Here is a 17,678-nt window from a genome sequence, read left to right as displayed (position 1 = left end):
GGAGTTTGAATCGTTGTGGTAGGTTAGAGAATCTGAAAAGGGAGATGGATAGGCTAAAGTTAGATGTAGTTGGTATAAGTGAAGTACGTTGGCAGGAAGAACAGGATTTTTGGTCAGGCGACTACCGAATTATCAACACGAAATCAAACAGGGGTAATGCAGGAGTTGGTTTAATAATGAATAAGAAAATAGGGCAGCGGATAAGCTACTACGACCAGCATAGTGAAAGAATTATTGTCGCCAAGATAGACACCAAACCAATGCCCACCACAATAGTGCAGGTCTATATGCCTACTAGTTCAGCGGATGATGAAGAAATTGAAAGAATATATGAGGAGATAGAAGATTTAATACAATATGTCAAAGGTGACGAGAATCTAATTGTGATGGGAGACTGGAACGCAGTGGTAGGCCAAGGAAGAGAAGGTAGCTCAGTAGGAGAATTTGGATTGGGACAAAGGAACGAAAGAGGAAGTCGGCTGGTTGAATTCTGCACTGACCATAATTTAGTCCTCGCCAATACTTGGTTCAAACACCACAAACGACGGCTGTATACGTGGACGAGACCTGGAGACACTGGAAGGTATCAAATAGACTTCATTATGATTAGGCAGAGATTCAGAAACCAGGTGTTGGATTGCAAAACTTTCCCGGGAGCAGACGTGGACTCTGACCACAATTTGTTGGTCATGAAATGCCATCTGAAGTTGAAGAAATTGAAGAAAGGAAAGAATGCAAAAAGATGGGATCTAGACAAGTTGAAAGAAAAGAGTGTGATGGATCATTTCAAGGAACATGTTGCACAAGGACTAAATGAAAAGGCCGAAAGAAACACAGTAGAGGAAGAGTGGAGAGTCATGAAAAATGAAGTCAGTAGGGCTGCTGAAGAAATGTTAGGAAGGAAGAAAAGATCAACTAAGAATCAGTGGATAACTCAGGAGATACTAGACCTGATTGATGAACGACGAAAATACAAGAATGCTAGAAATGAAGAGGGCAGAAAAGAATACAGGCGATTAAAGAATCAAGTGGATAGAAAGTGCAAGGTAGCTAAGGAAGAATGGCTGAAGGAGAAGTGCAAGGATGTCGAAGGCTGTATGGTCCTGGGAAAGGTAGATGCTGCATACAGGAAAATCAAGGAAACCTTTGGGGAAAGGAAATCTAGGTGCATGAATATTAAGAGCTCAGATGGAAAGCCACTTCTAGGGAAAGAAGACAAAGCAGAAAGATGGCAGGAGCATATCCAACAGTTGTATCAAGGTAACGATGTAGATAATTTCGTTCTGGAACATGAAGAGGCTGTTAATGCTGATGAAATGGGAGACCCAATTTTGAGGTCAGAGTTTAACAGAGCTGTGAGTGACCTAAATAGGAACAAGGCACCTGGAATTGATGATATTCCCTCTGAATTACTGACTGCCTTAGGAGAAACCAGCATGGTAAGGTTATTTCATTTAGTGTGCAAGATGTATGAGACAGGAGAAGTCCCATCCGATTTTCGGCAGAATGTTGTTATACCTATTCCCAAGAAAGCCGGTGCTGACAGGTGTGAAAACTACCGCACTATTAGTTTAGTATCTCATGCCTGCAAAATTTTAACACGTATTATTTACAGAAGAATGGAAAAACAAGTTGAAGCTGAGTTGGGGGAAGATCAATTTGGCTTCAGAAGAAATGTAGGAACACGTGAAGCAATCCTGACATTACGTCTGATCTTAGAGGATCGAATCAAGAAGGACAAGCCCACGTACATGGCATTTGTAGATCTAGAAAAGGCATTCGATAATGTTGATTGGACCAGGCTATTTATGATTCTGAAGATGATAGGGATCAGATACCGAGAACGAAGAATTATCTACAACCTGTATAAAAATCAGTCTGCAGTGATAAGAATCGAGGGCTTTGAAAAAGAAGCAGCAATCCAGAAAGGAGTGAGGCAAGGCTGCAGTTTGTCCCCTCTCCTTTTCAATGTTTACATAGAACAGGCAGTAAAGGAAATCAAAGAGAAATTTGGAAAGGGAATCACAGTCCAAGGAGAGGAAATCAAAACCTTGAGATTTGCCGATGATATTGTTATTTTATCTGAGACTGCAGAAGATCTCGAGAAGTTGCTGAATGGTATGGATGAAGTCTTAGGTAAGGAGTACAAGATGAAAATAAGTAAGTCCAAAACAAAAGTAATGGAGTGCAGTCGAACGAAGGCAGGTGATATAGGAAATATTAGATTAGGAAACGAAGTCTTAAAGGAAGTAGATGAATATTGTTACTTGGGTAGTAAAATAACCAACGATGGCAGAAGTAAGGAGGACATAAAATGCAGACTAGCACAAGCAAGGAAGAGCTTTCTTAAGAAAAGAAATTTGCTCACTTCAAACATTGATATCGGAATTAGAAAGATGTTTTTGAAGACTTTTGTGTGGAGCGTGGCATTGTATGGAAGTGAAACATGGACGATAACTAGCTCAGAAAGAAAGAGAATAGAAGCTTTTGAAATGTGGTGTTATAGAAGAATGCTGAAGGTGAGATGGATAGATCGAATCACGAATGAAGAGATACTGAATCGAATTGGTGAGAGGAGATCGATTTGGCTAAATTTGACGAGAAGAAGAGATAGAATGATAGGACACATCTTAAGACACCCAGGACTTGTTCAGTTGGTTTTTGAAGGAAGTGTAGGTGGCAAGAACGGTAGGGGTAGACCAAGGTATGAATATGACAAACAGATTAGAGCAGATGTAGGATGCAATAGTTACGTAGAAATGAAAAGGTTAGCACAGGATAGGGTGGCATGGAGAGCTGCATCAAACCAGTCTATGGACTGATGACTCAAACAACAACAACAACCACTGAGCTCTGAAAACATTTAAAATGAGTTTATTTATTTCTTCTTTGTACGTTTTCATTACTTATAATAACTTTATCCTTCGGAATTTCTGTTGATCTAAGAGCTGAATGCAAGATTACTAATCATATGGCTAAATAACCAAGATTCTATATTGGTGTGTATATTAAAATATGTGTATTACTAAAATATTCGTCATTGTTTTGAGCCAGCCCCAGTTTCCTGGGTGTGGTCTAAAGCATTGTTATGATTATATTATTTCTGTGTCTCACTGTAATTATATGTTCAATATAAGGCTTCAAAACATGACTTTCATTGACTTTCAAACATCAAACATAAAAACCCTGTTCAATAACTCGTCATTCTCATTGTTGCCTCCTTTGGCTTTAAGCTTGAAATTACTTTTTACCAGCCCTTTGTCTAAAACTTATTCCCTTTGATGCAAATAACTATGTTAGTTGAAGTGAAATGATTATGAAACATCAGTCATTAATCATTCAAACATGTATAATGTATATCAAACTCCTTCTAGCCATGTTCAGAATTCTTTCTCACTTGTATAGGTGGAGAGTTTAACACCACAACTGATCAATGCTGGCCGTATTCGCATGAGTTATCCAGAAAGCAAAGCGGCAGATGAACATTTTGAAAACCTTGTATCACAATATTCGGACAGTGTTCAGAGGGTGAGACAGCTGTGTGATGAAGCAACAGACTCTGCAGACTTCATCAAAATGTCAGGTTAGTTTCTTCCTTCAAGTAGTTTGTACCATTTAAATTATGGAAATTTTACAATTGGTGAATATTTTGCTATGAAACAAGATAGTTATCAATAAATATATAGTAGCAGTTTTATCAGCACAACATTCATGTTATAAAAATTACATTTTCATATGTTGTCTTTTATGAGTAAGGGAATGAAAATATTCATTAAATACAGACACTATGTAAAATTAAACCTTATGTATATTTTCTCAAATCATTAATATTATCTTTGCTCATTTCTTTTTCTTGAAATTGTCAACTATGTAATAATATGTACTAAAAATATTTTCTCCTTTCTTTCATCTTAACCTCAGTTAAGATTTTTTAAAAAAGTTTTTCCATGCCAAATATTGTCAACATTTTAAAAAGTTGAACTAGTAGCATGAGTGTTTTCTGTTTTTTCCCATCTTGTTTTAACAATTTGGATGCCTATCACTAACAAACAGAAATGAGAATCTCCAATATATTCTGAATTATGGTCGTTTTCATGCTCCAATGCATAGTATTCAGATCCAGTGACTGACTATTGAGCCTTACATACATTGTAAGACATGTGGGGAAAAGTGTGTGGAGGAAAGGGAACCAGGGTAGAGTGTTACCCAGGAATTAGGTTAAGGCAGATGTTGAGGAAAGTAGAGGAGGAGGAGAAGGGAAGGGAAAAGGTGGTAGTGTTTCACGTTGGTACCAACAAAGTAAGGCAAGCAGGTATAAGTACCATCATAGTTGGGTATGTGTGGGGTCTGGTAAATGCAGCACGGGTGAATTTTAAGGAAGCGGAGATTTTTATCATTGCAATACTGTGTAGGTGGGATACTTCCTGGAAGGTGATTGGGGATTTAAATGTGACTATGGAATGGGTAAGTGGGGAACTGGGAGTGAGATTTCTACATCCTAATGGGTGGGTGGGTGGGTGGGTGGGTAGGTGATAAGGATCTGTGCTCAGATGGCCTTCACTTAAACCGCAGTGGTACGTATCAGTTAGGAAATTTGTTTAAAAGGGTTATAGGGAGGTGCATTCAGGGAAACAGGGTGGTCTAGGGAGCAGTGGTAAGGGTACAGGGATCTGAAAGTCAAGTAGGGATGATATAAAAATGTTAGTGTTGCATTGTAGAACTATTGTAAATAAGTAATTCAATCGATATATACTTACCAGATATTGTAATAGGAGTTGAATCACGGCTGAGAAATTATATAATGGATGCAGAAATATTCTCACGGAACTGGAATGTGTATCGTAGAGATAGGATAAGAATGGTAGGAGGGGAGTATTCATTCTGTTGAAAGAAGAATTTGTAAGCAACAAAAAAGTTAAAGATGACAAACATGAAATTCTAGGTGTAAGGCCCATTCCTAAATATAACAGGCAGCTTGATATCTTTGGAGTGTACAGGCCAGGAAAGGTTAGCGCAGACGCTGATTCAGAATTATTTGATAAAATAATCAGCTATATGGGGAAACAATATGGAAAGGAATGTGATTGTAGCGCGTAATCTCAATTTACCAAATATCAATTGGGAAGGTAATGCGAACGACAGGAAGCATGACCAACAAATGACACATAAGTTAATATGGGAAGGGCAGCTGATTCAGAAGGTGATGGAACCAACTAGAGGAAGGAATATTCTGGACATGGTGCTGGTAAAACCAGATGAGCTCTATAGAGAAACCAAAGTAATAGATGGTATTAGTGATCACTGATCACAAGCTGTTTTTGTCGTAGTTAAAAATAAATGTGATAGAAAGGAAGGTCTTAAAATTAAGAATATTAGGCAGTACCATATGACTGATAAAATAGGCACGAGGGAGTTTTTAATTAGTATGATCGGTGGAAAACGTTAAATAAAAGTGTGAACAGACTCTGAGATGGGTTTAAAGCAATTGCTGAGGAATGTGAAAACAGGTTTGTACCTTTAAAGGTGGTAAGGAATGGTAAAGATCCACTATATTATAAAAGAGAAGTAAAAAGACTAAGAAGGAGGTGCAAGTTGGAAAGAAAGAGTTAGAAATGTCTGTGGAAGTAAGGAGAAATTGCAGGAACTTACTAGGAAATTGAATCTAGCAAAGAAGGCAGCTAAGGATAACATGATGGTAAGCATAATTGCCAGTCATACAAATTTTAGTGTAAAATGAAGGGTAAGGCAGAAACAGGTTCCAAGAAGGACATCCCAGGAATCATTAATAAACAAAGTGTGTGGATTGTTTATGTGAGGATCTTCAAAAAGCAGAAGTATTCAGTCAGTAGTATGTAAAGATTGTTGGTTAGAAGGATAATGTTCAGATAGAGGTGGTGACTAATACTAAAGAAGTATTAAAATTTACCTATGATAACAATGACATTTACAGTAAGATACAAAATTTGAAAACTAGAAAAACAGCTGTAATTGACAAGGTATTGGGGGATATACTAAAGACAATGGGTTGGGATATAGTACCATATCTGAAGTACTTATTTGATTTTTGTTTGCATGAAGGAGCTATACCAAATGAATGGAGAGTGGCCCTTGGGTATAAAAGAAAGGGTGATAGACATAAAGCTGAAAATTTCCAGCCAGTCAGTTTGACATGCATTGCATGTAAGCTTTGGGAAAGCAGTCTTTGTGATTATATTAGACATATTTGCAAAATTAATAACTGGTTCGATAGAAGGCAGTTCGGGTTTAGGAAATGTTATTCCACTGAAGCTCAGCTTGTAGGATTCCAGCAAGATATAGCAGATATCCTGAATTCAGGAGAGTGACTGAATGGGTGGCTATATTTCTAGAAAATAGAACCCAGAGAATTAAAGTAAGTGAAGCATTATCTGATCCTGTAATAATTAAGAGGAGAATTCCTCAAGGCAGTATTATTGGACCTTTATGTTTTCTTATATACTGTATATATCATTGATATGAGAAAGAAGTGGAATCAGAGATAAAGCTTTTTGCAGAGGATGTTATTCTGTACAGAGTAATAAATAAGTTCAAGATTGTGAGCAATTTCAAAATGACCTTGATAATGTTGCGAGATGGACAGTAGGCAATGGTATGATGATAAACAGGGTTAAAAGTCTGGTTGTTTGTTTCACAAATAGGAAGAGTCCTCTCAGTTTTAATTATTGTGTTGATGGGGTGAAAGTTCCTTTTGGGGATCATCGTAAGTACCTATGTGTTAATATAAGGAGAGATCTTCATTGGGGAAATCACATTAATATTATTGTAAATAAAGGGTACAGATCTCTGCACATGGTTATGAGTTGGGGTTGTAGTAAGAATGTAGGTTCAAACCCCACTGTCGGCAGCCCTGAATATGGTTTTCCGTGGTTTCCCATTTTCAAACCAGGCAAATGCTGGGGCTGTACCTTAATTAAGGCCAAGGCCGCTTCCTTCCCAGTCCTAGCCCTTTCCTGTCCCGTCGTCGCCATAAGACATATCTGTGTCGGCGCTACGTAAACCCAATTAAAAAAAATAATAAGAAGAAGAATGTAAGGGAGAGGGCATGTAAGTCTCTGGTAAGACCCCAACTAGAGTATGGTTCCAGTGTATGGATCCCTCACCAGGATTACTTGATTCAAGAACTGGAAAAGAATCCAAAGAAAAGCAGCTCAATTTGTTCTGCGTGATTCCGGATAAAAGGGTAGCGTTACATAAATGTTGCAAAGTTTGGGCTGGGAAGACTTGGGAGGAAGGAGACGAGCTGCTCGACTAAGTGGTTTGTTACAAGTAATCATTTTCATTGTGGGTCCAGATTGGAATTCAATATAATTCTTAAAATACAAGAGTTTATTTGAAAATTTTTATTTTAAAAATTAAGTGGCATGTTCTGAGCTGTGGAATGACATCAGTAGACGAATAAGTGTGAGTGGTGTCTTTAAAAGTAGGAAAGATCACAATATGAAGATAAAGCTGGAATTCAAGGGGCCAAATTGGGGCAAATATTCATTTATAAGAAGGGGAGTTATGGATTGGAATAACTTACCAAGGGAGATGTTCAGTAAATTTCCAGTTTGTTTGCAATCCTGTAAGAAGAGGCTAGGAAAATGACAGATAGGAAATCTGCCATCTGGGCGACTGCCCTAAATGCAGATCAGTAGTTATTGATAGCGATTTATTGATTGATTGTTGAGTAGTTTAAGAGGGATTGTCTCTAACGTTATTGACTTTACGTCCCACTAGCTATTTTTATGGTTTTTGGAGGGAGATGTCTCTGTAGAAGTTCCAAATCTTTTTGACTTGAATAAAAATAATATTTTGGTCTTGCTCTCTGTTAATATTAAAACAGTGTAAATCTGTAAATAGGTATTCTTCACATCATCTTATAAGTGATGAACTATTATAGTTACACTACATGAATGGTTTCAGTTAACCTAAAAGTGGAATAGAGTGTTGGGTGTTATACCAGCGATCACTCTTCAAGTGAGGGCTCGTTCAAAATGTGATCTTGCATATCAGTTCTTATCACCAGGAACCAGCTAGTTGTAGATATATAAGCGAACCTTTTCAGAAGTGAGCGTAGCTGTTTTGCCCATCCTTTTTAGAGATTTATGTTATTTGGTGACTTAAATCAGAGACATATAAAAATGAATTTTCATGAGTATAGTTAAATTTCTAGTTTTTTCCTACCTAAACATACGGTACAGTAATACTTTACTTCTTATAATTGTATTAATATTGAGTTTTATTATTCTACTATACAAGCTAAATGTTCTTGTTTTGTTGCAGAGGAGCAAATAAGAAAGCACACAATTTTGTGTGAGGATGCAATTCGCAAGAGCCAGGCCCAGAAAATGGTGGATAATACCTCAAGTATTGCTCGTCTTGCCAACCGGGTGCTCATGGTGGCGAAACAGGAATGTGACAATTCCGAGGATCCACAGTTTATTGATCGAGTAAACCATGCGTCCTATGCAGTGCAAGGCAGTAAGTATTGGAAGTTTGAATAGTTACATGGGTAACAAGACTCCATCTATATTGGCATGGAATTACAGTATACGTTGAACATATGTTTTATTACTGGTAAACCTTTCCTTTCCTGTTTCTGCATTTTTCATTACATTTTAGTTGATCCCATTTCATTCCTCACTCTAATAACAGAGATATGATGTACATATAAGAAACCAAAGGACTGGAAATACCCCAAAATAGTCTATATTTTCAAACTGAAATAGTGTTGAATGCGATGCCATTTTTAACACAATTTTATAACAGTTTTATTTCAGATTTGATGATTCTCTAATTCAGCAGTTCCCAAAGTATGATTTAAGGGTCAACCACATTTGTTTTGTAATGACAGATTGTGAAGTTAAAATTATACTTTTTATTTTTTTCTATGGAATTTTCATTTTTATTCTTAAATTAATAATTGTACAAAAATTTCAATTATGCCACTGAAGTCAACATTCATAAATTCTCTTCTCCAATAACACACAAACATGTGGTATACACAGCGCAACAGTACACAATCTATCAATAAACACATGATTTGCATTTAGGACTGTCACTCAGGTGGTGGATTCCCTATCAGTTGTTTACCTAACCTTTTTTTAAATGTTTTCAATGAACTTGGAAATTTATTGAATATTTCTCTGTATAAATTATTCCATTCCCTTTTTCCTCATCCTGTAAATTAATATTTGCCACAGTTTTTCCTCTCGAATTATAACTTCATTTTCATATCATGATCTTTCCTACTTTTAAAAGCTCCATTCAGGCTACTAATATCATTCCAGACCATCTGTCCACTGACAGTTTGAAACATACTGCTTAGAATTAACCATACCGAGCTCGATAGCTGCAGTCGCTTAAGTGCGGTCAGTGTCCAGTATTCAGGAGATAGTGCGTTTGAACCCTACTGTCGGCAGCCCTGAAGGTGGTTTTCTGTGGTTTCCCATTTTCACACCAGGAAAATGCTGGGGCTGTACTTTAAGGCCACGGCCGCTTCTTTCCCACTCCTAGCCCCTCCCTGTCCAATCATCGCCATAAGACCTATCTGTGTTGGTGCAACGTAAAGCAAAAAAAAAAAAAAGAATTAACCAGGCCTCTACTCCCTACCCCGCTAGTTGCTCTCAGCTTGCTTATGCTCGTAAAGTTCCTTCAGTGCCTATCTTGCCAGGGTGCAATCCATTTAAAGGAGCCACGTGATTCATGTAAGTTTCTCTCGTTTTATAAATGACTTTGTATTCGGTTTTATTTTCCAGGTTCCAACATTCATTAACTTTCGACCCTCTTCTCATTTTAGAAATAAAGGACAACTTAACACAACCTGGCATGCTTACAAACCACTGTCACACCAGGAGATTATTGGATCTGCACTGTAAAATTTTGCTATTAATAGCATAAGCCACGGTCGGCCCATTACACATATCTAAGCATTGTCAAATTGTCATTCTGAATGACTTTCAATTTCATAGCATTGCAAGACACAGATGGCCAAACATATAAATAAATTTCATGCGGCTATTTCTAGCCGAGTGCGCCCTTGTAAGGCAGATCCTCCGATGAGGGTGGGCACCATCTGCCATGTGTAGGTAACTGCTTCTTATTGTGGTGGAGGATAGTGTTGTGTGTGGTGTGTGAGTTGCAGGGATGTGGGGACAGCACAAACCCCCAGCCCCCAGGCCATTGGAATTAACCAATGAAGGTTAAAATCCCCGACCCGGCCAGGAATCAAACCCGGGTCCCTCTGAACCGAAGGCCAGTACGCTGACCATTCAGCCAATGAGTCGGACTCCAAACATATGCATTGAATATTATGAAAATGTTATTTTAAAATTTCATAGCAGGCCAACAAGATTTTAATTCATTTTAAGTATTTGCAACAAAGTTCTTTTAATATATGTTAAGTCATCTGAATTCCCATTAGACTCTTTCACTGGTGTTCATATCACATATCAAAACTTCGAGAAGGACACTATAGCAACTTTGGACAGTAATTCCCAGATGAGATGATGATGATGATGATGATGATGATGATGATTTTTCAAGCTAAGTTGTTTTGGGTCTTTGTTTGTATGGATGTTTTAATATTTTGAATGCTGATTATGTGAATGGGTCAGTTTCTGGAAACATGTATATGTCTGATGTAAAGTGGCCTGTTTTTATTTATGTAATAAAATAAAATAAAATATTAAATCCTTTTGTATGAAATAGAAAGCAAGTGATGAAAGGAACGTTCCCACCCTACCACAAACGCTTGTACACAAGGGGGAAACGAAATGTATGGAATATGACCTTGGCTGCTGCCGTGTATGTCAACGTAGATCATTTTGGCTCTCTCCTTTCTTGACATCGGCCGTGCGGTAGTACAGTATCTGTTCGTACAGTGGTGATCGAACATTCAACTGAAGTTTTTCATTGTGCATTACGTCAACCAAGCAGAAACGAGTAGTGATAACATTAGAAGGAAGTTAGAAGCAGTTAAACAGAATTAAAAGTGGTGGAATTTTGCGTACTGTGGCAACCAATTTTGGTGTCGGTGTTTCCACAGGTTCTGACTGGGTGAAAGTGAAAAATAAGTTTGAAGAGCATGCATCAAAGATGCTTAACAAGAAAACCATGTAGACCTGTCAAAATGATAAAATAAATGAGGCCGTGTTTTTATGGTTCACATGACAGAGAGAGAAGGTAGTTGTATTATTAGGACCAGTTATTCAAGAAAAAGCCTGGATTTTATCTGAATTGATGAGTGAGGAGTGTAAGGGTATTAAAGCCATTGCATGGTGGCTAGAAAAGTGGAAAAATAGGTACTTCATGCGTCAAGTAAATGTTTGTGGGGAAAAGTTATCTTTCGTTATCGATGCTGCAGACATTTTTTGAAACCAAAGATCAGATTTTCAATGCAAATTGGACAGGTTTGAATTTTAAAATATTACCCAAAAAATCACCTGCTTCAAGAAATGAAGAGTATGCTCCTGAGCACAAAATGAACAAAAAGTGACAGTTTTGTACAGCAGTAATGCTTCTGGAACTCACCAACTGCAGGCTATATGCACTGGAAAACTTTCAAAGATATTTTGGCAGATGTTCTTCCTGTCTTTTACTGGAACCAAAAATGTTCCTGGATGTACACTGCTTTGTTCACTGAATGGTTTAGAGATGACTTTGTCCCAGGTGTTCAGTGTTTTTTGAAGTCTAAAAGCCTTCCCAAAAAAGCAGTGTTGTTAATTGATAATGCACTTGCACACCCACAGAGTCTGCAGGATGGTGACATTATTGTTCAGTTTCTACCCAGAAATGTCTCAAGTCTGATCCAGCCCCTAGACCAAGGTATAATAAAATGCTTCAAAAGGCACTATCGGTTATTTCTTAGATACGAGACAAACAAATAAAAGTGTTCCTGAAATCCTGAAAAGCATCAACATGAAAAATGTGGTATACTGGTGTGCTCAATCCGGGGAGAAAATGAAGTCGTCTACCATGGAAAAATGTTGGAATAAACTTTTTAACAGGATTTTAATTGAGGATGACACTGAGAAAGACCAAAACCTTGCTGACCTAATTGTAGAAATACCAGGGTATGAAGAGATCAACAAAGTTGAAATAAGTTGATGGATGAATGGTGCTGACTCGAAACTTAGATTTCAATGACCAAGACATTATTGACATGGTACTCCATGAATCACACGACAACAATGCAGCATCACAAACTATCCACTTCATGGTGTGTATTGATAGATCAATCAAGCAGAGGAGTTGTTCCACCTAATCAACACATTTTTTGTTTTTTGCCTTTGGCAAATTAATTCACAAGTAGTACATGTTTCATTTAGATTGACTAAATCTCATCACCTGCTCTTATTGGTTTAGGTGGAAATTCTAAAAGTACAGAGACATACAATTTCATATGAATCATAAAACAATCTCTAATATCATAAAAACTTTGGGTTAGATCCAAGGGGGTGAGAGGGGGTGGGAGGTTTTAAGAACTTAGTTATGTCTATTTTGATTAAAACTTATAGTTAGTAAATATTTCTAAAAACATGTTATAATTGATGACTAGAAAATGTCTTTGTTCTTTTTTGTGTTCCCACACCTTGGAATGTGGAATGTGAAATGTGAACTGTCTTCTTATGGCATCGTGTTAGAAATGGAAGTTCCTACTTGCATCTTGTATCTTGAGGCTAATGTTATTTGTGGTTGGATTTAAAATTACTTCAAGAATTAAAAAATTTGTGCAACACCTATTTGTGCATCGAATAGTTAGCTTTTTTTCCCTTAAAGCTGAGGCTACGAATGCAGGACCACTCCCAAGGTAGTAAGAACGTGGGGCTTGCATCGAGGAGATAGTGGGTTCGAACCCCACTGTCGGTAGCCCTGAAGATGGTTTTCCGTGGTTTCCCATTTTCACACCAGGCAAATGCTGGGACTGTACCTTAATTAAGGCCATGGCCGTTTCCTTCCCACTCCTAGACCTTTCCTATCCCATCGTCGCCATAAGACCTATGTGTGTCAGTGGGAAAAAAAAAAGTAGGGCAATGTTCCTATATTGGGGTCGTATCACAAACCAACTAATCATTCGATGCACAAATAAGTGTTGCACAAACTTTTGAATTCTTGAAGTAACTTTATAAATCCCATCACAAATAACATTACCCTCAACATACAAGATGCAACTAGGAATTTCCAGTAACATGGTGCCATAAGAAGGCAGTTCACATTCCAAATTATGGGAACATACACACAAAAGGAAAAAAGAACAAAGACATTTTCTGGTCATCAATTATAACATGTTTTTAGGAATATTTACTAGCTATAAGTTTTAATCAAAATATACATAACTATGTTCTTTACTTCCCTCACCCCCACTTCCCCTCTCCCACCCTCTCGCCACTTCCTTTTGTTTTTAAAGATCTAACCAAAAGTTTTTAACTTATTAGAGATTGTTTTAAAATTCACATGAAATTGGATGTCTCTGTACTTTTAGAATTTCCACTGTCCCTGTTACTACCATCAAGGTAATTTGCTCCAGAACTAGTCAGACGCTCCCAGGCGTGCTCAGCTTGAACAATGAAAATAGATAACTTAAAACAAAATTTACACCCTAGATTTTGATGAGGAACATATAACTATAATGGACACAGTGAGGTAAACTAATAGCTACAAATAATACAAGGCGATGCTTGACGTCATTTCTTTTTTTGCTAGTGGCTTTACGTCGCATCGACACAGACAGGTCTTATGGCAACAAAGGGGTAGGAAAGGGCTAGGAGTGGGAAGGAAGTTACTGTAGCCTTAATTATGGTACAGCCCCAGCATTTGCATGGTGTGAAAATGGGGAAACCACAGAAAACCATCTTCAGAGCTACCGACAGTGGGATTCGACCCCACTATCTCCCGGATGCAAGCTCACAGCTGTGTGCCCTTAACTGCATGGCCAACTCACCCGGTTACATCAGTTTAGTGGAAAACATGTTTATTCAAAAATAAATAAGAAAATTTGGAGAAAAAAAATAGCAAATTTAATCAAATGTGATAAAAATTTTACATGACTCGGATCTTTCTCTCAGCTTATGGAGTTCATCTTGAGAATCAACATATATTACATATTAACAAGCATATGCCGACACACATACTTAACATTTGCAAGGAAAAAATTCTTGAATTTTAGCACTTTAACACGGCTTGCGTGCTTGCACCACGCTTCTGGTAGGATTGTCAATTCTTTCAACTATTAGATGAGTATTCCCCTTTCCTGCACACTTGACATTGCAGTGGGGGTCCCTAACCTTAAAGAAAAAAACTTGTTTTAATGTGCGTTGGGGAGAAAACAACTAATCTAAATGTACACAAAAAAATCTATGCTAAGTGGTAAAACATCCTACTAATATATACACCTCGATCATGAGTGAATCCATGAGCACAACAAAACACTGTGGATCGAAACCACACATCAATAACAATCACATGAATGGCAAATATACACAATCAAGGAAACAAAAACATGTTGTCATAATTTCCAGGCCTCACCAAGAAAAAGCATGCTGCATTTTTGCAACTCTCACTCACTCACTCACTCATTCACTCACTCAGAGTCTCGATGGAAAATATAAGAAAATAAATTTACACATTGAGCAATCACTTTGTATTCAACGTAGATTTTTGAAATAGATTACATGACTCAAAACCAATCAACTGATGGACTTAATGTCACGCATAAATCATTGTAGATTCCTGAAATAAATTACATGACACAAAATTCAAGAAAATAACAGAGTAGTCTTTAACCTTCACACATAACACAACGTTGGTCTCTGAAAAAGATTACATGACACAAATATTCCTCAGCGTGGTCATATCATAAAAGAAAAATCTAAACTAAACGTTGCGATAAAAAAACCTCGTCTACTACAACAACCGTAGTGAATGGACAAACACAAAAAATAATCAATACACAATATAGGCTACTAAAATAAATCTCTCTTCGGTAGAAACACACACCCTCCTTGCCTACCACACAGTGCAATGACTCAAAAACGGAGATTCAGTCTCCCAAAAATACGCAGCAAATACCAAAAACATCCGGGGTCCAACCCTTACCACACGCTGCTCACAAATCTACCCGAGGCAAGTTATCTAATCATGAAAATGCAGGCCTTTCAAAATGAGGAACATGTCCTCTTACTCATCATCACACAAAAATATATCACATGTCCTAAAGTTGCCAAAAACTGATACATGTATAAATGATGTAATCTAACATTCACTCTTAAGGAACGAAAACAACACCGCGCTGGTCACAAATCATAGCACTCATGTTTGTAAAGTAAAACTTTAAAAATGAATGTACAACTCTGTAATAATACCATAATTACAAATTCAAGCAAACACAAACATAGACCATGTCTGAAAATCTGAAAGTTACTGAAATATCTTATCCTTTCACCTTCAGAAAATCGCATACATACATACATACATACATACATACATACATTATCATTATAGACTGTTATGCCTTTCAGCGTTCAGTCTGCAAGCCTCTGAGAATTTACTAAACTTCGCCACAATCCTCGATTTGCAACTAGTGTTGTGGCCTCATTTAGTTTTATACCTCTTATCTTTAAATCGTTAGAAACAGAGTCTAACCATCGTCGTCTTGGTCTCCCTCTAGTTCTCTTACCCTCCATAACAGAGTCCATTATTCTCCTAGGTAACCTATCCTCATTCATTCGCCTCACATGACCCCACCACAGAAGCCGGTTTATGCGTACAGCTTCATCCATCGAGTTCATTCCTAAATTAGCCTTTATCTCCTCATTCCGAGTTCCCTCCTGCCATTGTTCCCACCTGTTTGTACCAGCAATCGTTCTTGCTACTTTCATGTCTGTTACTTCTAACTTATGAATAAGATATCCTGAGTCCACCCAGCTTTCGCTCCCGTAAAGCAAAGTTGGTCTGAAAACAGACCGATGTAAAGATAGTTTCGTCTGGGAGCTGGCTTCCTTCTTACAGAATACTGTTGATCACAGCTGCGAGCTCACTGCATTAGCTTTACTACACCTTGATTCAATCTCACTTACTATATTACCATCCTGGGAAAACACACAACCTAAATACTTGAAATTATCGACCAGTTCTAGCTTTGTATCACCAATCTGACATTCAATTCTGTTGAGTTTCTTACCTACTGACATCAATTTAGTCTTCGAGAGGCTAATTTTCATACCATACTCATTGCACCTATTTTCAAGTTCCAAGATGTTAGACTGCAGGCTTTCGCACAGTCTGCCATTAAGACCAAGTCGTCAGCATAGGCCAAACTGCTTACTACATTTCCACCTAACTGAATCCCTCCCTGCCATTTTATACCTTTCAGCATATGATCCATGTAAACTACAAACAGCAAAGGTGAAAGATTACAGCCTTGTCTAACTCCTGTAAGTACCCTGAACCAAGAACTCATTCTACCATCAATTCTCACTGAAGCCCAATTGTCAACATAAATGCCTTTGATTGATTTTAATAATCTACCTTTAATTCCATAGTCCCCCAGTATAGCGAACATCTTTTCCCTCGGTACCCTGTCATATGCTTTCACTAGATCTACGAAACATAAACACAACTGCCTATTCCTCTCGTAGCATTTTTCAATTACCTGGCGCATACTGAAAATCTGATCCTGACAGCCTCTCTGTGGTCTGAAACCACACTGGTTTTCATCCAGCTTCCTCTCAATGACTGATCGCACCCTCCCTTCCAAGATGCCAGTGAATACTTTGCCTGGTATACTTTTTTTTTTTTTTTGCTACTTGCTTTACGTCGCACCGACACAGATATGTCTTATGGCGACGATGGGATAGGAAAGGCCTAGGAAGTGGAAGGAAGCGGCCGTGGCCTTAATTAAGGTACAGCCCCAGCATTTGCCTGGTGTGAAAATGGGAAACCACGGAAAACCATCTTCAGGGCTGCCGACAGTGGGGCTCGAACCCACGATCTCCAGATTACTGGATACTGGCCGCACTTAAGCGACTGCAGCTATCGAGCTCGGTGCCTGGTATACTAATCAATGAGCTACCTCGATAGTTGTTGCAATCCTTCCTGTTCCCTTGCTTATAGATAAGTGCAATTACTGCTTTTGTCCAATCTGAAGGTACCTTACCAACACTCCACGCTAATTTTACTACTCTATGAAGCCATTTCATCCCTGCCTTCCCACTATACTTCACCATTTCAGGTCTAATTTCATCTATTCCTGCTGCCTTATGACAATGGAGTTTATTTACTATCCTAGCATAATTTCACCAACATCATTTTCCTCCTCCCCATGAGCTTGGCTGTTTGCAACACCACCAGGACGATTTCCTTTTACGTTGAGAAGATGTTCAAAATATTCCCTCCACCTCTCCAGTGATTCCCTGGGATCTATTATGAGTTCACCTGAATTACTGAAAACACTGTTCATTTCCTTTTTCCCTCCCTTCCTAAGATTCTTTATTACTGTCCAGAAAGGTTTCCCTGCTGCTTGACCTAGCCTTTCCAGGTTATTACCAAAGTCTTTCCATGACTTCTTTTTGGATTCAACAACTATTTGTTTCGCTCTGTTTCTTTCATCTACGTACCAATCCCTGTCTGCCTCGGCCCTTGTTTGGAGCCATTTCTGA

General features: G+C 38.1%; 1 protein-coding gene across 4 annotated transcripts in view; it reads left to right on the top strand.

Moving 5' to 3' along the window:
- The window catches only part of Vinc (vinculin), a 413,074-nt gene that overhangs the window by 194,976 nt on the left and 200,420 nt on the right, over positions 1-17,678 (top strand). For all 4 annotated transcript variants that reach the window (XM_067141297.2, XM_067141296.2, XM_067141293.2 and 1 more), the window contains exons 12-13: positions 3,406-3,583; positions 8,305-8,502. In XM_067141297.2, the coding sequence (XP_066997398.2) occupies positions 3,406-3,583; positions 8,305-8,502 (376 nt within the window). The remainder of the gene's footprint in view (positions 1-3,405; positions 3,584-8,304; positions 8,503-17,678) is intronic.

The sequence above is a fragment of the Anabrus simplex genome, chromosome 2, assembly GCF_040414725.1.
Source record: "Anabrus simplex isolate iqAnaSimp1 chromosome 2, ASM4041472v1, whole genome shotgun sequence".
NCBI classification, from domain to species: Eukaryota; Metazoa; Arthropoda; class Insecta; order Orthoptera; family Tettigoniidae; genus Anabrus; species Anabrus simplex.
Note: the sequence above shows the minus strand (reverse complement) of the source record. Positions and strands in the feature narration are given on the sequence as shown.